The sequence below is a fragment of the Argopecten irradians genome, chromosome 11, assembly GCF_041381155.1.
Source record: "Argopecten irradians isolate NY chromosome 11, Ai_NY, whole genome shotgun sequence".
In the NCBI taxonomy this organism is placed as follows: Eukaryota; Metazoa; Mollusca; class Bivalvia; order Pectinida; family Pectinidae; genus Argopecten; species Argopecten irradians.
This window is the reverse complement of record NC_091144.1, coordinates 38,529,280-38,553,352: the sequence shown is the minus strand read 5'-3', so window position 1 is coordinate 38,553,352 and position 24,073 is coordinate 38,529,280. Positions and strand designations below refer to the sequence as shown.

The 24,073-nt window shown below is 36.0% G+C and overlaps 1 protein-coding gene across 3 annotated transcripts; it reads left to right on the top strand.

The window, feature by feature from the left end:
• The first annotated feature begins 5,867 nt into the window (after positions 1–5,867).
• Positions 5,868–23,458, top strand: LOC138335504 (uncharacterized). 3 transcript variants are annotated; one of them, XM_069284619.1, is made up of 5 exons: positions 5,978–6,160; positions 6,364–6,432; positions 13,249–13,375; positions 14,997–15,063; positions 15,647–19,361. In XM_069284619.1, exon 5 carries the CDS (start codon positions 15,672–15,674, stop codon positions 17,727–17,729), a length of 2,058 nt encoding a protein of 685 aa, XP_069140720.1. In that variant the 5' UTR covers positions 5,978–6,160; positions 6,364–6,432; positions 13,249–13,375; positions 14,997–15,063; positions 15,647–15,671; the 3' UTR covers positions 17,730–19,361. The 3 variants fall into 3 exon arrangements, 2 of the variants coding, with proteins under 2 accessions (XP_069140720.1, XP_069140719.1); XR_011210291.1 differs by lacking the exons at positions 14,997–15,063; positions 15,647–19,361 and adding an exon at positions 22,153–23,458 and having other exon boundaries at positions 5,868–6,160; XM_069284618.1 differs by lacking the exon at positions 14,997–15,063 and having other exon boundaries at positions 5,979–6,160.
• Positions 23,459–24,073: the final 615 nt, after the last annotated feature.

Genomic DNA, 24,073 nt, shown 5'->3' with positions numbered 1-24,073 from the left:
TTATCTTCCTCATTTTTATATTGCGATGCGTTTTGGCGCCTGCTTGCTTTACCAATGGCGCGTAGTTGCGCATTAAAACAGTTTAGAAAGGAGTGTTATCGCTGTAGTTAGCTATAATATTGTAACTCACTCAAAAGACTTTTAAACAGATAATGGTGTCGTCTTTAGAGCTACAATTGGTGCCTATTAATGCAAATGGAGCAAAAAAAATGATTGTGTAAATCATTATCAAACGTCTGTATGACTTACCCGATACAACTCAATTCACTACACTCATGGTCCTAACCCGCTGTGGCTACTGAGTCTAGAATACCCGAAATATACATATAAACTTGTCGAACTGATAAAATTAGCATATCGTCATGAGAAAAACACGGTGACATGTAAAATATGAAAGAAAGAATCTGATAATATAACTGTTCATTTTCTAGTCCAGTGTCCGGCACTATTCAAAAGGGTGTCCGCCTTATATCCCTACTGCACAATAGTCCTAAGGCCCGATACTCCTAAGGCCCGTTAGTCCGAAGGCCCAATAGTCCGAATGCCCAATAGTCCGAAGGCCCGATAGTCCGAAGGCCCGATAGTCCGACAAAAGATAATGTAACTGGAATTTATATGCGAACAGTACCCAAAATGAAATAAATATTTATAGCAGTTTTCCATAAAAAAGGTACCGTTGTAAACTTGCTAAGATATACTTTTTAGATTTGGCACTGAAAATGTTAATTAACAACGAAATGTAGCGAATTTAAAAAGAGCATAATCTTGAAATACATCTTTGATGTTAAAGTATATACATTTCATATTTTAACACTGCAATCCTTTTTAACATATTCCCTAACAATTTCCATCATTCAAGGGGGATATAAGTCAGAGAAAGGGGCAAGGAAACGCAAAAATAAGTCGTTAAGTACATACGTGTATTTTTCAGTTATGGACTTTTATTGAGGGCCATATGGTGCTATAACGTCTTGGTATCATTAAATAATGGCCGAGGATGTAGAGTGAGATCATTAATTTCTATATTAGGTTAATTACAGGTTACAGTCACCCTGGAGAACTCAGCGATTGAGAAATGATGTCACAGAACGTATATTATTATAACTTCGAGTAGATATGATCGGGTGATGTAGTGGTTAAGCCGCTCGCCTTTCATCTAGCCGGCTGGGGTTCGATCCCCAGCACAGACGTGAAAAGGTTAGGGGTCACCTGCCCGATTACGTGGGTTTTCCCCGGGATCTTGGGTTTCCTGCCACACTAAGACCCCTCGTGCGCTTACATCCGGGCCATCGAGAGAGATTTACATAAGTTATATAACTTGTTTCTCAATCGATGTAAAATAAATTAAGTTAAATAACTTGAATTATAACAAGGATATAACTTGCAATATTTACTGATTTTTGGACTAACGGGCCTTCGGACTATTAGGCCGTAGGGATATAAGAGTGTCACCTTCAAAAGTCGCGATGTATTATTAGAGTTTTTAGTAAACGTATTAGACGTATCGGATTACGTTAAATTCGACCATTTAACAGACGAAAGACAATAATTTTATACTTGGAAGTTCAAAGGACATATACTTGGACAACGAAAAGTGGGCTTTAATGATGATGAACACTCGTCTATGATTTTGTATATACTTTGTTGTTTTGATTTGATGTAAACAAAAGATATGATTGATGTAAATCTCTTACCAGAGGAAATAAAGAAATCTATCTATCTATGACTTACCTGATAGGCAATAAAACTGAACCGTATAAAATATATAATTCACAGCGAGACATTATTTTTTTTTTACATATTAACGGGATGGCCTTTTCCAGGGAAAATTATACGGTAACTAAGTCTACAGATTATGAATTTGACGTCCTATGAGTAGTAAAGAAGATATTCAGAATGGTTGTAATGTCTATTTTGGACAAAAATAATATATATTATTGCACGTATACTCTTCAAATAATAGAAAAGCTACACAAAAGTATAGAAAGTTGTGCCCGAGTGATTTTCGGAGGCAGTGCTCCATTACGACACATGGCACCAATTAGTACCCGGCCGAAAGGTATAGTAGACCGGGTACGTACTTATAATTAATTGGCCTTCCCGTATGTTTGATCTGTTACAGCGTACAAATTATACACTTACATAGATCTACGTTTTCTTCGGTGGTGGGTGGATCGGAGGTCCCTACTGTGGTCTTCCTCGATACTCCAGGGGTTCCGATCACTTACGATCTCTACACTCCTGGACTATCTCATAGTAAAACTGGAGGCAACAGAACAAAATAGGTAATTTATACACCAAAAGAGCCGTATAACGGTACATTGTGGTTGACTGTGTGGCTTTGAAGTTGGGCGTCGCTCTCTCTGTAGTCTTCAAAGGAAATCTTTGCTGGCCTATGATTGGTCAAATATTTTCCGCTGAGCTGCCTCCAATTTTACTATGAGATAGTCCAGGGATGTAGAGATCGTTAGTGATCGGAACCCCTGGAGTATCGAGGATGTACTGTGGTATGGCAAGGTGTCCTCTTACACCTTCTAGCGATTGTTTCCTTGGGGCTCCCGTTTTTGTGGTTTGCTGACTCTTGAGATTCTGGCATTGGCTCATCCTCTATACACTAGGGGTTACTATCACATACGTTATATCCACCCCTGAACTATCTCATGTACACCAAAGAAATTGTATAACAGTGCATTGTTGACTGTGTTGCTTTGAAGTTGGACGTCGCTCCCTCTGTAATCTTCAAAAGAAGTCTCCGCAGGCTTGTTATTGGTCAGTTTTTTTTCTCCTGAATTGCCTTCAGTTTTACTTTGAAATAGTCCAAGGTTACGTCAGTATCTCATTGAGTATCGAGGATAAGTCATCTGATACCGATTGTGATTGCCATTTGTCGGACATAATCGATATTCCATGGGTTACTAGCATTGACGTTGTATCCACCCTCTGTGACGTGTTGCTGCCTTTTTATCGCGTTTTGTCTGAAGATCTTTGTTTTCATTTGGCGCGTTGTCGTTATTTTGTCGCGTTTTGTATGAATATTTTGTTTTCGTTTTGTTTGAACAACTTTGTATTCGTGAAGGACGTTGTCGGGTTTTTTAGTCATGTTTTGTATGAACAACTTTTTTTCATGCGTCGCGTTGGCGGTTTTTTGTCGCGTTTTGTATGAAATATTTGCTTTCGTTTGGCACGTTGTCGCTTTTTTGTCGCGTTTTGTATGGACAACTTTGTTTTCGTTTAACATGTTGTGTTTTTATGAACATCTTTGTTTTATGTGGCGCGTTGTATTAACATCTTTATATTCTTGTGGATTCTTCGTGTTTGTCATCTTTGTTTTCATGTGTCGCATATTTTTGTCACGTTTTGTATGAACAATTTTGTTTTCGTCTGACACGTAGTTGCTTTTAGCAAAGTGCTTTACCAATTTTCACTGATTTGTTTCCTTTGCATTTATTTATTATGAATTTTTCTCTAGAGAGCTGAACGGAGGAAATTTAATTTCCGTGATGTCCATTTGTCGTTGTAAACGTGTCATATCTCTCGGAGTGATTCAGTTTAGTTTTGAGTTACGACTCAACTCTCTCCAAAAGTACAAAGGGTTTAACAAACAGAATCGTTTGGATAGCCGTTAGTGTGGTGACGTCCTCGATACTCCAGGGGTTACTATCACTAACATTATACCCACCCCTGGACACTGTGGTTGACTGTGTGACTTTGGAGTTGGGCGTTGCTCTCTGCTCTCTCTGTAGTCTTTAAAGGAAATCTTTGCGGGTCTGTGATTGGTCAGGTTTTTTTCTCCTGGACTGCCTCCAGTTTTACTATGAAATAGTCTAGGGCTGGATATAATGACAATGATAGTAACCTCTGGAGTATCGAGGATGCGATTATACTGGATGGATTTTTTTTTATAATTACATGTATACATGATATATACCAACTTATTGATGTTATATCCACTCTCCTTCCCCCCTTTCCCCTATACATCACTCTCCTCCATCTTTTCTGTTCCTCTTTAAGAAAAATAATTATGGTAAAATTGTTAATGTAGAGGACGTTTGTAAGTTAGAATAAACATGCGTCTTCTCCTGTTGCTAATCATCCCCGATACTCCAGGGGTTCCGATCACTTATGATCTCTACGCCCCTGAACTATCTCATAGCAAAACTGAAGTCAGCTCAGAGGAAAAAAAACCGAACCAATCACAAGGTCAAGCCAACAAATATATCCTTTGAAGACTACAGTCAGAGAGAGAGAGAGAGAGAGAGAGAGAGAGAGAGAGAGAGAGAGAGAGAGAGAGAGAGAGAGAGAGAGAGAGAGAGAGAGAGAGAGAGATCAATTAGGAAATAGGACTTTTTGGACATTATACAATTTACAATAAGAAATTATGATAGTACAATAACTTCATTTGTGTAGGTAATCAGTTCATGGCTTGTTGTTTACATCCGTTGGGAAGTAGTTTATAAGCAGTCAATGCAGCTGGTTTTAATCATATTGATAAAATATCATGTTTCTAATGCTGATCGCTTAAAGCTTAATTCCTTATTTTCCATTCGTTTTCATTTGGAAGACAAACAAGAGGTTGTAAACGTCCACGACAAAGGACTTTGTTTAGGATTTTTCTCCCTTTGTCATTTTTGTGTTCAAACATCCACCGATTGACTATCACGAAACAATAAATGTTATGACCTATTTTTAGATACTAAATTATATTTTCAAAATGTTTTATTTTTAACATGTAAGTGCATTATAATTCATTAAAAATCATTCAAAAATATAATTTGGTTCCAACAAAACTGGGCAAAACAGAAACTTGCACCTCCTGTTTATCCCCCATAACTCACAAGGGACTCCGACTTGACCTTAATCATATGTCATAACATGATGTCCGAATCCCCGGGTATCTGTAAACAAAACGTGATGCTTATCGGTCATGGCCACCAGAGCCTCGGGCCCAAACTGACACTCATCCTTTGTAGAGGTTTTTCTCACTTTTTCATTTTTGTGTTTAACATCCGCATATACAGACAAAATAGAAAGTATATTTGTTTATTTTTTCACTAAAGAAAATTACCAATTCGCCATCTCCTGATTTTGATAGAGAAAACAAATACCACTGGTCAGCGGTGGAGCATCTTTAAAGTTCAATACCATGTTAATCATGTAAGTAATTTATATTCAATCTTAAGTTAACGTCAATAAACGTATACATGTACTTAAAGTACATTATCATTACACAGTATTTTGGTAGCATTCATCTGTGAAAGTAGTTTAGAGAAGTGTCGATTCATACAACACAATGATAATTTTATGGCTGTTTATCATTCCAGAAATATTTCTATGATATACTGATATCATATTTAATATTGAGAATGATATACAACTAAGCTTGATCTAAAAGCAAATAAGTGCATTAAAATGGGTTGAAATAATGACACTGCTTTTATTAAACAATATTTGAATAAAGAAACCATATCAAAAGAAATTCATATTTGTTGTCATTAACAAATGCATATTATTGACATCAACTGATGATGTTACTTTTATCTGAAACGTAATTACTCAAACATATTGTTTAGGTAAGTGAGGATTGATGCATATTATAATATTTACTAAGTGGACTTGCTCATCTTCGGTGTAATACAATTCGTTTTTTTCTAGCTGAGCTAGTTTTCATTATTTGTAACCGGAAATCTAGAATGTACGGCGATCATCGTACAGGAAAACGTTGTTTGTCAATTATGTAATCGTTATTCTAACGGTACTACATAAAATACGACAAACGCAGTATAGCTTGTTTATACACGTTTAGAAAAATCCAACTAACATGTGACAGTGCTTGTTAAATTTATTAAAAACCTTTTCAATATTACCGGACCGACAATATTAGTATTTTGTGCTTCTACATTAATTTAATTCGCCGTAATCATTAACATTGTCTATTTTAATACATGTACTTGTCAAACACGTCAGTCCAGTTTGTGTGTCCATCAAAGTGTTTGTCACGTGCATTATGCTAATGTGTTATGTTATCACGTGACTGTGTCTTCGTACGTACCGTGTACATGTGAATTATATCTGTCATTTCTGCACACGTCACGAGACCGTCTTGACGTACCAACATTATAAAGCTATCTACAGTAAAAACATATATTCTATATATTCCAAAGTAAGTGGACTGTAACAATAGTTATATTTTATATGAAATTATATATATTATCTATAACCTTTACGGGATTTCACCTTTTTCCATTTGAAGTTAAATTGTCTTTTTTATAAGTTTATTTTGGGCGTGGTTCGTCATTGTTTTTTTATAACTAGAACCAGTATTAATTTATATGTACTTAACTAATTTAATTATTATTTCCACAGATACTATATAACTATGCAGACAGAAGGAACTTATACAGTTCCCTTGATAACCCCTGTTGGACTGATCGGGTATGTACACTTTGTAATTTCCATTTGAAGTTAAATGGTCTTTTTTATCAGTTTATTTTGGGCGTGGTTCGTCCTTGTTTTTTTTATAACGAGAACCAGGGTATGTACACTTTGTAATTTGTTAAAGGGACAATTCGCTCAGGCTAATTCTTTTACATTACCAAGAAGCAAACTATAGCACAAATGTATTGTTCTACATTTCTTATGAAACATATAACATAAAATATTGACAAATTCCACGTCATTGTTTCGTATTTCAATTAATATCGTTGAAATATCAAATCGTTGATCAATACGATTAAGTAGGTACAATATGGCCGCTGTACCCATGCATGAGCCAAAGTCACGCACGTTAAGCAAATAAACTACATAACCACCGAGAAGGTGATGAAATGGTTTTTGGGCAAGACAATTCACCTAATAAGGTAAACACACTACTGTCAGAGCGATTTGAGCAGTTCTAGACAAAAGTTGCATTACTCTACGAGCAAGGGACAGGGTTCGGCATACAAGAAGTTCGACCACAATGTGTAATGGCGGACAGCGAGCGAGTTTGAACATCTACACACATGTCACAACCATAGGCTTTTCAGGCATATCACAGTAAAACCGAATAATCTAATTTCCATTAGAACTGGTTTTTTTCCGAAATATGTACAAATTTTAATGTTCTCTTAGACTGAATTGTCCCTTTAAGTTTTATATGTAAAATAGAAGTAATGTACAGATTGCCTTACTGATGTTTGCTGTCTTAATCAATTCTATAATTTATTATAGATAGAATAATATACAATTATTTACGTTGTAACGTTAATTGTAACTGTTACGGAGAATTTGTATCTAATGTATAAGTGATAAAAAATATCGTCTAGTTGTATTGTATTTGTTCTTATACGTTGTATTTGTTATTGTAGGTTTTTTTCTGCTACGCTGAATAAATGTTTGAAAAGAAAACTTCAGTCTTTAGTAGTTAATTTTAATCTGACTCGGTTACAAAAATATGGAAATTCCAATATTTTACTTCATAGTGTATTATATATACAAACCGGAAGTAGTATACCACATCAATATATAGCAAGCGTAAACAAACCGACAAGGAAGGAAATCTGGATCGTTTTATCAAAATGTGAAGTGTTTACGTAAAAATATTCAGTATGAATAACTTTTTATCAAAGTAAGCTGATATTCAAAGGCGAAATGTGAATTACCTTGATATAACCATGGCAAAGGTCCTCAATATTTTGTAACCCCCCCCCCCCCCCCCCGCCGCACCTACAGGAGGAGATTAATTATGTTTTTATGTACATTTTTCATATATCATTAAATTTAATCCTTGTACACATTTATAGACAGTGGGGTCACTAAAAGGAAATTAACGAATGCGCAAATTGGCCAAAATTAGCGTGTGACCGAGACATGTTTGCCCCCCCCCCCCACCCCGGTCCTGGGGAACGGGGGAGCAGTTGCCCCCCTGCCCCCCGCTTCCTACGCCCCTGCAAACATAACCATTGTTCTTGAGGCAATATATGGAAATACCTCCAGCACAATATGTTTTTCTTATGAGTGTTTAGAAGCATTCAACTACGTATGGAAATTTCTATCTGCAATGTCATAGTATCTTATCGTACAAACCGAAAGTGGAAAAACCCATCTATATAAATGATACTGTCATACTGAAAACATGTATTGAGGTTATATCAACGGATACCAAGCAACAAACCACAGGGACTTTGTTCGTGGTTTGTAAACATTTGATAAATATAACAGACTACAAAGTAGAGTTAAAACGTACCGTGTCTGAGACTAATAAACTGTCTTAAATTATCTGGCTTTGTAACGTGTAATGGGGGTACGTTACGAGTTAATGCTCTACATCACTGAATGTGAGGACAGAGTATATTGTTCTATATCAGTGTATATATATAGACAGATAACAGGGGGACTGTAGAGCTCTCGTGTTATCAACTGAGCTACAGGGACCCCATCCTCGATACTCCAGGGGTTCCGATCACTTACGATCTCTACACCCCTGGACTATCTCATAGTGAAATTGAAGGCAGCTCAGCTGAAAATATTTGACCAATCACAGACCAGCAAAGATTTCCTTTGAAGACTACAGAGAGAGCGACGCCCAACTTCAAAGCCACATAGTCAACCACAGTGTACCGTTATACGGTTCTTTTGATGTACATCAAAGGACTAATTACCTGTTCTGTTCTGTTGCCTCCAGTTTTATGATGAGATAGTCCAGGGGTGTAGAGATCGTAAGTGATCGGAACCCCTGGAGTATCGAGGATGCAGGGACCCTACAATATACATATAATACGCTACTCACAAACATCGTGTAAAGGAGCGGATATCATCGGTAGGTGTGTTAATCTTAGCATTGAGCTCCTGTACGTTTAGGGATATGTACTATATGAATCGTACATGAGCTCAAATCTAACATCAACACACCTAGCGACAGAAACCGTCTATCTTTGGTTAACAAAACGTGTCTACGCTGTCGGTCCCCTTTTATATCTTATAAAATGGTGGGTAATCTCGGTCTCCTATTTGCTTTCAATAGGTTAGATACATGTAACAATATTATTCAAGACTCTTTTCGACTTAACACGGAAGTAACATACAATCGTAGATAGCCTCTGCGTTACGACAGGAGTATTTCCGACGAAATAGCTCTGTTTCGGGTTAGTGGTAACTCCTGTGTGGAGGTAGAAAAAGGCGATCATGGAAACGAAACTTTAGATCTAGGCATATACACTTCCGGTTTGCACCGCCATTCCACGTGGAAGGCGGCATTTTCAACATTCTAAATGTATATCTTATCCTTGTAGGTTTGAAGGATCGTAAGTCCAAGTATTGAGATAGTAATCGCAGGAAAGATATATTACATATGCAGTTTGTACCAAAATAACAATTGGATAGCACTGTGAAGTGTTCGTTTGCGAAGCGCACATGGACTGGCTTAATCTGTAAATGACGTCAATGACTTTATGGTAACGTTAGAGAGAATTTGACCTTACATATGACTTCTTCGAATGTATATATAAATATTATTGTGATATCTTGACCTTTTTACGAACGTTTGTCGCTGACATGAATATAGGTCGATGAACCATAACAGAATATTTACACGTGTTACCTCAGGTAGACTTTATGTCTACATGCATAGATGAAACAGGTAAACGGATGTCGGTAGAGCGCGTTCGGGTATTTTCGGCCGTCTGCTTTTTTCGATTCACAGACATATCAATAACTTTTTGACCCAAAACCGTTCGTCAATAAAACAAATTAAAATAAACATTTACCGACAGATCTCGTTTAATTATTTTCTTTCTAACCATATAATGTACAGTGCTTCATCAATAAATAAAGTACAGTACTGACGTTAATCCATATAATTTCATATAAACTATAGTGTAATGATATTGGTTTCTAGCTTTAATTTTTACATAGCCAATGGAGTTGAATTTAATGGATAGTATAGTGTTATCACAATTCATTTGTTAAAATTTTCTCATATTTTTCAACATAAATAAATCAAGCATGTTTAATGTACTGCCGTTCATGAATTGCAAACATTACTGTACTGACAAAAATTGACAAAAACCAAGGATTTATAAGTACATGTCCTTGCAAAAATATTTTTTGCATATTTAATATGCGTAACCCTATAGAAGTAGGCAGGCTGGTAGCCTTGCTTAAGCCCCAATGAAATTATTGGTTATAGATGATTGTAACCATATGGAGATAGGCAGGCTAGTAGCCCTGCTTAAGTCCCCATGAATATCATTAATAAATATGATATTTGAATATTCCCGCTAGGTAAACAGGAAGTGGGGTACCTGTTGAACCTTGACAGAAGTTGTCATGTTAGCCGCGTATAATTGTGGATCGCGGGACTGAGTTAAATTATAGTGTATTTTATAAGAGTACAAGTATTAGTTATTTAATAACAACCATGTATATATTTATTAGGCTGTGTTTAATTTCATAGTGCATTATTGTGGTGTATATAATGTTGCTTAGACCTAGTACCGATGTGTAGTATATTTAAAGGTCAGTAACGCGGAATTGTTTACTCATACTTGCAGTCAGAGTTAGGTTGTTGTTTTAAAGGTAGGTTTCGCCCAACCAAATAAATATTTTTTTTGTGAAATGCAATAAGCGGAAGAAAAGATGAAAAAACACATTAAAATATCTCAATTTAATTTCTTTAAGTGTTTGAGATTGAACAAATTTGTCTTGAATACATAATTGAAGGAAATCCTTGATTTATTACGGTGTCCGTCAGACAAAATAATATGCAAATGAAGCTGCGATGGATTGTGTTGTCGAAGTTTGACGCATGCGCATTGTCACGCACTAAAAGTAAACAAAGTGGCTGAACGAAAGTGTGTGCGATGAAAAAAATATATCTGAATCGGCAACAAAGTGGAGGAAATTATAATGGATTCGGTAGCACCCTAGGATATCTATAGGGAATTAAATTCAGAAATGGCATGTAGCAATAAAAGAAACAGAAGCCACATCTCAAGCGGAACTTGCCGGGATCTGTTGGGGCTCTTGTAACGGCATTGCACGTGGTGAGTTAAATTTCAACACATATGCCAGCGCACAAACAGCCGCAGACTAACTACACGTATATTTGGTGTACAAAGTTAGCGAGCGTATGTAAGTAACATGAAGTGTTTTAGATTATATGATATGTATAAACAGTCCCTCGCACTTCGATTTGTTGTTGTTTTTTAACTAAGCATGCCGTGGCAAGACTGTCGCTTCTATTTGACATTTTGTTGCACGCTTCCGTATGTTGCTGCGGCCTCGTTTTGGAAAAAATACGTCATGTTCTATGTAAAGCTTGACTTCGCTATATTTTTAGAGGAGTATTTTCCTGGTCAAGCTAGGCAACTGACCATCCATATTGTTCGCTGTATGCATTGAAAATGATCTGAAGATTATATCTATGTATAGGATAAATTTCGATTTCGTAGTCTTTATATTTCATTGGGCGAAACAAGGTGACCGAAATATCAGTAAATTGTTACGGCACCTACTTAGAAGCGACTACGTGGGATGTTCTGGAAAGCACGGTCTATGCACGTGTTAAACTAGGTGACCAACTTATTAGTTAATTGTTACCGAATAGGTATGGGTATGGTAAGGACTACGTGGAATGTTCTGGAAGGAATGCCAGGACATCACGTGGTCCACACACCTGTTTAACTGCGCAGTATAGTTTGTGCAAAATGTGCATATTACAGGCAGTTCTGTCCAGCCTCAACCAAGTCCAGTCAGAAAATCAAAACATTTCTACTTTGTTAAGCCTGCATCAGGCGCCGGTAAGGCTGTATTCTGAATTAAAATTAGTAAATTTTGACAGTTTATGATGAGCTTGGTAACCTTTGGGGCAAGCATTGTCCCAACGGCACGTGCACCAGTCACGTACCCAATCATTATAAATAGAGGGTCGCAATAGGCCCCAGTCAGACAGACATTAGACGGGAATCAGACTGAAACGGACATTAGACTGAAGACTGAGACTGAGGTTTGAGACTGGGTACTTCCGCCTCACATACACTTTACATCTACCTCTGTCACCGCCTCCTCTAGGGCCACATATTAGAGAGAGAAAGAGCTCTTGTCTACACTTCAGATTGAATAAATAAGCCATCAACAAGCTTCTACCCTACTCCTTGTCGTCATTTCAACCGACACAGCCATCCATAGGACGACATATGTTTTATTTTTGTTGGTGAAATACTAAATTAAATTACAAATTGCAAATTTATTATCATTATCAAAGAAAAGAAATGCATTGATCATGACGAATGCGACCAAACATATAACAAATGCCCTTATATAGGGGTTATATGTAGCTCACATGGACATTGCAACAAACACTTCCCTATTTTAGGATCTGCCACTACAGGGATTCCAAAAGTAGTTATGCCTGGAGGCACTAATGATACAACAGAGCATAAATGATATTTATCATTGGAACAATAATTAGTGTTTAATCGTGTTTATATTATATTACGTTAAATTAACACAAAAAATAATGTAAAATAATAAAAGTTTTACCCTAGCTTGTCCTATTGGTATATCACTTATTCCACAAAAATCGAAATTCCACTTCACGTTGGTATTTTATTGTATACCTTTTGGTATTAATTACCATCGACTGTTGCTTTTATGTCACTAGCATTAAACAGTAGATGAGGTGAACCGCGCCTCAATATTCAAAATATTGTAAATATCAGTTATATGATACTAATGACAAATTACTTCATATTAATATATTATTTAAAAAAAAACAATTATTCAAAAACAATATCATTAAATGTAAGCAAGGGGTATCCTGTTAAAATGGAAATAGGAAAAATAACTAAAACTATAAACGCAGGATTGAAATGGGTCCTTTTAGAAAAGGAAATATCACGTTTCACAATAGAGAGCTTCAAGCTTTCATTACTGAATTGCTTCCTTGACTTAATACAAATTAGGAGGAGTCAAACTCTTTATCGATGATGTCTCTCTTTTGGGGATTTTGTTCTCAAATATGAAAATAAATATTTCTTTTTGTCTGATTGTAAAAGTATAAAGTATATAGTAACAGACGGACATGATAACGATCATGTTTAATTCAAACATTGTAATATCAGGCTGCCATGACCTTAATCATGATGTCCTAACCCCGGGTATCTGTAAACAAAAAATAATGTTTATCGGTCATGGTCGCCATAGGGCCCAAATTGACACTTTATTGTATGACTGGAATAAGAATGTTTTCCATGTATTGATATTTTACAGAAATGATGTAGACCTGTAAGGCACCAACTGGAGTCACTATCACATCCACATTGATGGATAACTGTGTAACATGTGGATCCTCTGATGTGGAACTGGAATACTGAATAATGTAATGATGATAACTTAGGTAAGACATCGCTCATGAATATTATACACCGTAACCTGAACGCGTGACATCATCCTCGGTCCCAGGTGTTCGTCGCACTACCGCTTCCAAACCCCTGGGACCATCGGCCGCATTTGCACAGCCCACCAACGAACATGTGCAGGTCGAGTCGAGCACTATATATATAAGGAAATGAACAAACATGATTTCAGTATCTACTTACCTGGTATCAATAATGCACTGCGTAACTCGTCCAATCGACTAAATGAAATGAGGTCACATGGTCATCTTTACTATGTATTTACTATGCGAAAAGCACGTGTCATGTGTTCACTTATTTCCTTTTATTCCGGGAAATTCATTGCATAATTCAATTAATTGATACGTCGAATTATAAATATAACTTTATATAATTATTATAAAGTCATCTTTGGAAATTGATATATTTAAATCAAACCGGTCATGCACTGTCACTGTTGATAGGCTTTTGACCCTATAGATATGCGGTTCACATATAAAGGTCTTCTGTATTTTTAACATAAATAATTTCATATCTATTGTGTTGAAAAACAACAAAGACACATAATTTCATCGACTTTAATCAGCTAAGACAACAGTATATGTCACAGCAAGACACAGGTACAATATGTCAGCCATCACGTGCATAGAGACAGGACAGTGCTGTAGCAGACGACTATTTTGGGCTGAGAAGTATTTCATATCAAACATGTATAATAAATAAACTTAAACAATGAACCTAATTAACAAAATTGAAAGTTATGTAGCAGTTGCGAGTAGTATTAAATTTATAACAAAATATAAAGAACGTACATGTATTGTATATATCATCTACGTCCTTGAAATTTATAAACAAAGTATACCATATTATACCCGAAGTCCGTTTTGAGACATGAAATGTGATTGCGTATGCCTGATTAGAGCGGAGCCAATCAAATGACCAGAATTTGGATAATGAATGATTCATATCACGGCATATGCGGGCCATGTTCCCAGGGTTAGTAATTTAAAGCGATAGCGCGAATAACACATGGGACCGAGTATGGACATATATGGGGCAATCCGTACTTACGAGATTTTCCGTTGGGTCCGCATCCATGGTATATTTACAATATCTGGCACCTTTTTGTACGCAATAATCTGCGTGCCGATACGTGGTCTGTTATTTTGGCAATATACACTTACCCAATCTACCGCCGCTAATTATCTTTAAATAAGTAGATCATAGTTATCTGATATACACTAAAATAATTAGTATCGATTAAATTTTATATTAAACTTTATTATGTTTATTTACATCGATTGAGAAACGAGTTATACAACTTAAACAAATCCATTTCGATGGCCCGGATGTAAGCGTATGTGTGGGAGGAGACCTACGTGATCAGGCCGATACCCCGACATGTTTACGCCCGTGTCATGAATCCTACCCCAGCTTAATCACTACAACACCTATTGTCCAATCGATGATCACATTTACATTAGAAAAACCCGTTGAAGACATTGGGTGAAGTTGATATCTATACACTGTACAATAACTATTATGAATATGTATGTAATGTATCGTTTATTTAGTATAATGTCTCAATAACAACTACTATCAGTTATACTAATGATATGTCAGGTTCGGTTTGGTGTGAGAATAGACCGAGTAACCGGAGAAACAATCACCTACCTACGGTCAGTTACTAGTAAGTGTTCCTTACTCTTGTGAGGTCTATACTCGTAATCCAGAGGCAGATGCCTTGTGATAAAATATCTGGTCAATATAATCGCTCTATAACAGTCTTGTATACTCCTCCATCTAACATAGGAATCTGAATGAATACATCTCGAAGCTGCAGTTGAGGGTACAAAATCAAGCACATATCTGGGAAGTTTTCAGAAGGATTCTTGACGATTTGTATATTTGAACGTATCCAACCATAAATCTGAACGTGTACATTGACATTCCTCACTCATAGGTCTACATGAGTAGAGATCGAGCAATAAAGGGGCCTTTGATTGTGAAATAACTTACCTAATCATAATGCTTGTTCTTCTACAATCATATTTCATGCTATGTACATAATATTGCAAATTCGTTCAAAATACTTCACAAACCTAGTATTTTGTACAAAAACATGGCAGTTGTTTGTAAATATGTGCTGTTCAAAATAAGCGAAATATCCAGAAATCCACTTATACAAGAATTTATTACCAGAACATCCCGAATTGTATAACTTTCGTTATGTCTTCATGTATGACCCTAAGTCCTATTTACTTATGTTATAGGGGATATAGAGTAACTACGATAAGCATGTCAGACCAAGGGGAACTGTACGGAGATTCGTGGATTCTGCACTACATCCTCAACAGGATGATGGGAAACCAGGAGATGGTTGCTATAAGGAGAAAACTGACACTTGTAAGGGAACATATAGACAATGCGGGGAAAGACAATGTTCATATGATTCGAACAGGCAGTCGGGCAGAAGGAGCATCCGTGAATGGCTCGGACGATGATCGCATGTTAATTGACAATGAAGTTGTGGTTATATGTCCGGAACAGGACATAAGTACTACACCAGATATTGCTGATAAAACTGTATTTATTATGAGAGATGCCCACAGCCGACCTGGATACGTACATTTAGAGTTGATTAAAGGGGGACATTGTTCTTGTAAACATTTGTGTGAATCAATCGTTCCTGTAGGGGATTTAATGTTCATATCCAGTGAGATGTATAGGCGGTCATTTACAGATGAGTATAGTAATCTGTTCCAGTTTACGGCGGATGCAACTGGACCAGCTACTACCTTGGTTAATGAACACACTAGGACAGGTCGTGATATGGACTTTGTCAGCGCATTCATATGTAGTAGTTGGCCTAGAGAGGCTGATGAATGGGTTAATAGACCACGATTACATGAATGGCCAGGTAAATGTTTGATAGATCAAATAGTACATGACGGTTGTTATCTTGTCCCTGTAGGAGACAAAACATCACCCGACCCATTCCTTCAGTGGAGAATTTCTTTCGTAACTGCGGAACGCAAACTCATTCATTCTATCGGCCATGTCCAGTTCCAGGTGTATTGTCTTATCAAGTATCTTAAAAAACAGATATCTACCAGGTTAAAACAGATATATGGGGATGCAGATATTGTATCATCGTATGTAATCAAAACAGTTTTATTCTATGCTTTAGAATTTACACCGTTATCTTTTTGGCAAGAAAAAAACCTATTTTTATGTCTCATGCTGTGTTTGAATATTTTAATCACTTGGGTGAATGCAGCATTCTGCCCTAATTACTTTATCAATACAAACAACATGTTCCTAGGAAAGGTCCATGGCGAAAATCAACAAAAGCTTCTTCATATCCTCGAAGATCTACACAATATGACTTGGGGGTGTCTGTCAATAGGAACATTCTTCAAACAATCAATAGGAGAGTATATCCGCCGTGTAAAACATGGTGCCTGGGAATTAGTACTAGCAACACCAGCTCGGTTAGAAAGAGAATATGATTTGAACATCATCCAGGGAACCATGACCATCAATGTAACAGCGACACATCATAAACTATTCAAAGATCTTGGTAATCTCCTCTGTAAATCAGAATCGGACATGGATGAATATGTCGCTTATTACCATATGACCAGGGCATTATCCCGTAAAGGAATGGAAACATTTGAAAAGCAATTGCCTTCCAGAGGAAATAAAGATAAATACAACTGCCTTAGGAAATCTAAGAAAACTATGACACCATTTGCCTCAGTGTGTTCTAGTCCTGGTCTACTGACGTTAGCTACGTATCACTATCAGACTGGAAATTACAACAAAACACTGGAAATGTGTGGATATGTGATCTCGTCATGGAGAGTTTGTGTTGATCATCTTGATGACGGGGATGAAGACAGGTATGAACATCTTTATTGTGGGCGTGGCTATAACCTTCTATACAAATGTCAGCAGGCATGGGTAACATCCGTAAAGTTTTCAGAGACATGTCGTCTTATGTGTCCATCTCAGTTGCATCCTGAGCTACCATTAACTGGTAACTGTATAATTCCCCCACGACCTTACGCCATATTCCTATCCTTCCTATGCTACTATGACCTTGGTGATACCAGAAGACGTGACGCAGCACTGACTCAACTCCAGACCGTGAAGAATGACAGGTCCCAGGGAGTGAGTAAATGGTGGATTGTTCACAATATCCTTGGGATCTGTTACGAAATGATCGGGGACAAAGTAAGAGCTCTCCGTGAGTACACGGAATCTCTGGGTGCTAAAGTACCTTTGCAGTATCTTAACCCTGCCAAGGCAAGGATACAACAGCTGAAACAGTCACATTATATGGAAAACTAATTCCCATCTCACCGACAAATCTTTCATTTCGGAACAAGAAGACATGGTTCCTTAACGTAACAGATTTGTAATCATTTTTACACATTGATATACAGACATCATATACAATTGGTATGTAGACATACGAGTGTTACGTGTACATGGAGATAATAATCAAGGTTATCAGAATTATGTGAATACATCCATATAGATAAAGAGATGTATTCTTTAAAACATAAACCTGGATATACAAATTGTATAGATGAATGCGCAAAGACAACATGGCGGCATATTTGAATCATAAATCACCAATTACGTTACATTAAGTACTAAGGATGTACACTACTTAAACATTCCTATCTGCACACAATATGCGCATTACTAATTCAAAAACGAACTTAAATGAACATCAAATTTAAGTGTAATATATACAATATATCTAATGTAATATATATATATATATATATATATGATATATATAAGACAAAACGACTTTTTAATATCATTTTTATATTTCTACATTTGAACATATTTCATCAATAGTGATGTATATATATAAAAGAAGTTAATAATTAATCTTATGGTACATGGCAGTGTGTTGAGACAAAATTCATAGTTTTTTTAGACTGTGTTACGGATGCTGTAATGACCTGTAACATCAATAATTAGTGTTAATTAGTATAGCATTGTCATGTACGAGATCTGGAGTGAAATTCTGTATTGAAATATTCATATGGCCAAAGTAATGTGGATTTCTATCAGGTGTAATGAAAAATTATATTATACTGTAAAGTACTACTGAAGGTTTTACAGATAATCATCTTGTGTAAACAATGTTACTTTTCCTGTATAATCGTAATGCAATGCATTAATTTTCAATAAGCAAATGATAAGGGTAGAATTTTGTCATGTCGAGATTTCAACCCTTTAGAATAATACAGAATTCACAGTTCATAGAGAAATGACGAGGTGGTTAGCCACCTATGGTAATAATGTATATACTCACAGGATTTTTATCTGAAATACTCTTGTTTTTAAATCTACGATTGAGTTAGAATTCGCGTTATTTCAAAGATCAATGGTTTGAACAGTTCAGAAACACTGGGATAATAAAAGTAGAAAATTTCCCCTGATATGTTTAAGAAGTTGTTACTTACGTGGTTGTATCCTCTGAAGGGTAAATAGTCTATAATACAAGATAAATATTTTACTTTGATGTGTAAATGTAGGTGTTGATCTCGATTTCCACACAGCCATTTATGTTGTCCGCGGAAAAGAATCGAAATGATGATCTTATTTTGAAAGATTATTTTGTCGAATATTGTAATATAATCCTGGCATATTGCCGATATCAAACATACGTGAAGAGAGAGAGAGAGAGAGAGAGAGAGACAGAGAGAGGGAGAGAGAGAGAGAGAGAGAGGGAGAGAGAGAGAGAGAGAGAGAGAGAGAGAGAGAGAGAGAGAGTTCAACCACAGTGAACCATCATTCGATTCTTTTAATGGGCATCAAAGGACTAAATTACCTGTTTTGTTATATTGCCTCCATTTGTTACTATGAGATAGGCCAGGGGTGTAGAGATCGTAAGTGATCGGAACCCCTGGAATATAGAGGTTGGTTGATAATATGACAATAAAACATGTTTAAACAAATGACTACAAAGAATCTCGTTTTCACATTCACCACAGTTTATTGGTGTCAGTATCCTACTAATTAGAAAGCCTTATCACTAATTAACTTAAGTACGGTTTGTATTTAGTTAACAGTCATCGATCATGATGCTATCAACCTTGTCGTAACATCATGAATTTAACGAAACGACGTTATCAGACAGATAACTAAAACATTAAAAAAAAACCACAAAAAATAAACAAAACTGTATAGTAATATAAATAAATAGGTTAAGAATTAGATAATGAGAAAAAAGTACAAAAGTAATCTAAAAATGATAATGATGTTTACAATATAAAAGGGATCATGTTGAAATTTTAAGATAGCTTTTATTAATGATTTATTACACAAAACTTGATATAGGCAGACAACGCGAAGCAATAACAATAACGTTAGTAAGACTGGCCATTAAATGTCTGCGATTTCATTGCCTTTCGGCGAGTAATAAATAAGTTGATCTGTCAAAAAAGAATAACAAAAAAACTAAAAAAAAGAGGAAAATAAATAAATGGTTACTGGGGTATATAAATAAATAGGGCTTTTCATCTATGGGTAAAAAGACGTTTTTGTTCTGTTTTTTATTTTTCTTCTGCACAGAAAGTTGTATATTAAGAATCTCAGATTTGCCAATGAACAAGTCACCATATTCATTTGTAGGTTATGAGCTGAAGGTGTGACAGCAGCATTTTAATGTTGGTTAAAGTCCAATATGGCCGCTATGACCTCACTTCCGGTTTTTAACTTATGCCAATATCTCATTAACGGCTTATTCACGAATGCCTTTCTGTTTTGGTTATGCTATGTAGAATAAAAAATGTAACAAATTTCTAATGAAACACTTTTCTGTAAAACGCCGCTTTCCGGTTGGAAATAAGAGTCAAAATTCAAAAGTGCAATTTTTCGAAAAAACAATCATTACAAAAACTTCTTCTCAAGTTCTAGAAGGCCCAGAGACCTAATGTTAGACCTGTATCATTCTGACATAAATGTCCTTTTAAGTTTATTAATATGAATTATATTGGCCTTCACTCAACGTTACGTGGGCCAAAAATACTAAAATCGTCAAATAACTTCTTGTGAAGTTCTAGAAGGCCTAGAGGCCAAATATTAGGTCTGAAGTATCTAAGGATTAACTTGAATAGATTTTTTATGTTACGGAGATATAACACAAAAATCTGAGTGTACTCTAAATAAACCGCTATTCAAATTAATCCTTATAATTCAATTTACTAAAGATAATCTCTTCAATATTCAAAATTCATTTCGGGACTCTTTTGTCTATGAAATCATTACGCCGTCATCTCAGCCAATCAGAAGCAACGTTACAAACGGCGACACCATTTTTCCCTTTATGGGCTGATAAAGTAAATTTTGAAGCCAATGAAAATGCTCGTAACAAGCAAAATTGAATTATTTAACATAAATGGCTACCAAGTTTAGTAAAATGAATGACATTGACCTTCATTCAAGGTCACATGGGCCAAAAATCCTAAAATCTTCTTGAGAAGTTCTAGAAGGCCTATAGACCTATTATTAGGCCTGTAGCATGCTGACATAAATGGCCATGAATTCTGTTGATTTGATTGACCTTGACCTATATTCAAGGTCACAGGGGCCAAAAATCTTAAAATCTTTAAACTGCTTCTTATCAAGTTCTGAACCGATAATAGGCTAGAACGAATATACGTACGGCCTACTATACCTTTCGGCCAAACGACACAATTTTCTGTCAAAAAGTCTTTTGAGCTACAATATTGCAGCTAATATTAGGCCTGTAGCATGCTAAGGTAAAAGGCCAACACGTTTTTTTAATATCAATGACCTTAACCGAAATTCCTTTCCATCCTATTGTCCAATGACAATTACAAGTTGATTGCTGACTTTACACTCTCGTTTTACAACTGTTTTTCATGTTTAACAAAATCCGTTATATTGTGCTTAATATAGCTCTGTTAGTATATTGATTTCATATTTTTATAGCACAATGACGTGCAGAGAGTAAATTAGTGGAGTCATATAATATATCTACAAACAGGCAGATATATCGATATGTGACTGTAGGACCGGAATAGTGTATAGTGAACGTAGATTAACAAGCGACAAAAATCGGCGACTGTTTTGACACGTCCGGAGTACCACGCGGCCATTATGTTTTTATCGGAGTAACTTCAAACAGAACGCGCGTGAATTTATGTACGCCACTTCGGCTGTCTAAAATTACTTTATTCTGTCGAATGCTTATCGCCAGCAATAATGTTTTACAACACTGGCTAACACAATGTTCATGTACATTAAAAAAGAAATTTTATTTTCAGCTGTCGGTACATGCGTACGTGCGTCGATAAAGGGAGATAATTTGAACATATATCTGCAGTGATTTATGTGGGTTTTTTTTACTTTGGCAACATTAGTTTTTTTTATAATAAATTCAGTAACATACTTTCCGTTCTAGATTTTTTTAACAAAAGTAGAAGCGCAAAGTCTCATTCATCTACAGAATTTTAAAATTTGTTTTTGTTATAGACAAAAAAATAAATGGAAATTAAAAAAAATATCAATAACATTTGCTTACACCTTAAGTAAATAAATGAATAAATAAATAAAAGGGTTCAATGATTTCACCTTTACGAACTTTTTTTGAAAGTTTGAAAAATTGTTATGAAATAGCGCCAGTACTAATAAAGATTTACAATAGCAGTTGCCTTAAGATTGATCCCTGTGGCAACCTACTTTAAGAATAATACCCAATAGGATCTTCTCGTCATATGTTCAGATTGAAATATTCTGATTGGTGGATGAAGTGTTGTGATAAGTGGGCGAGGTGTTCTGAATGGCGGACGAGGTACCTGATTGGCGGACGAAGTGTACTGATTGACGGACGAGGTGTACTGATTGACGGACAAAGTACTGTATCTGATTGCCGGATGAAGTGTTTTGATTGATGGACGAAGATTGTGAAAATCATGTTATATCACTAACGTGAAATAACACATAGTGTATGTAATTAAGTATCAATTAACTATTTTTTTCTTTTAAGTTTGCATTATATTGGTTTGGAATAATTCTGATGATTTTTTTTATTTCAAGTTACAAATTGTATTTGATAAAATTTGATATGGAAAAGTTTAATGGATCATTTTCAATGCTTGATGATGTTAGCAATTTTTCAGGTTGAAAGATTAATGCATTTGGTGGGTATTATAATAAATTAATAAATGGATAGATTCACGGCAGAGACCTTCATTACGCAAAACAATTTGATTGGTTGATATCTGAGACTTTCTTCTTATCAAGGAAGTGAATAACATCGAGAACGTACCAATCAGAAATGTTGATGTCAAAAAGAATTCTAACATTTAACATTTAAGAGAGGAGATCGAAAGTGGACTTATTAATAGCAGGTTATATGGAGAAACGATTGTTAAAAGTATTAGCTTTATCGAGATCGCCGTGTATGTGCAATGACGTAGATTGTTTGCACAGTATATTTACTATGACTTCCGGGATACAAATGTATGTGTCTGTCTGTCGTATTATTAATACGACAAAGAGTCATTTATTTAAACGTATGGTTAAACAGCTTTAATAATCAGTGTCAGACCAATAATGATGGTATATGTTTGTTTAAGTATCCATTGAAATGTCGATCATTTTACATATAACTTTTTTTTACATAAATCGATACTCCAGGGGTTCCGATCACTTACGATCTCTATATCCCTGAACTATCTAATAGTAAAACTGAAGGCAGCTCAGTGGAATAAATCTGAACCAATCACAGGCCAGCAAAAGAATCCTTTGAAGATTACAGAGAGAGCCACGCCCAACTTCAAAGCCACGCGGTCAACCACAGTGTAGTACGGCTCATTTGATGCAAATCAAAGGACTAAATTACCTCTGATACTTCCAGTTTTACTATGAGATAGCCCAGGGGGTATATAGATCGTAAGTGATTGGAACCCCTAGATTATCGAGGATGCATGTCAACAGTGAACTATTCAAACTTCCTCTTTCATAGAGGGGTGGGACGACTGGTTTATCCGTTGTCAATATCCATAATGTGACCGGTAGAAGTGTGTTTGGTTATTATTCCACTATTTAGAAAGTGTCACAACACAAACATAGTACAGTGGTTTTATTTTGGGGTTTTATTAATCTAACGTCCTATTAAAAGGCAGAGTAATGTAAGGACGTGCCAGGTTTGTTGGTGTAGGAAATCCGAAGTACCCGGAGAAAAAACACCGACAAGCGGTACCTAGGAACTGCATCACGTGGGATTCGAACACGCGACCCAGAGGTAGAGGGCTTGTGGTAATATGTCGAGACATCTTAACCACTCATTCACTGCGGCCCCTACTGCATACTGCAGTCTCCCAAAACACGCACGTACTTCATACTAGCATCACACCGTGTTAATAAGACGCTTAATATAACCAACTTACCATCCCATCTTATTTTTCTTCCATTTTCATTTTGAATCATCTTGCATTCATTGGAAGCTTTCAGAGCCTTGATGTTTGGATTACAGATACAACGTACAACAAATATAAAACAGATTGACTGGTGAATTTTCTTGGGCTTCTTGGGCTAATGAGCATTGCTTCACTCTTTAGGCAGTATTTATGAACAGATATATTCAATGTTCCCTAATTACTTCAAGGAGGAAAACACCTAAATAATATCTAAATATGTTC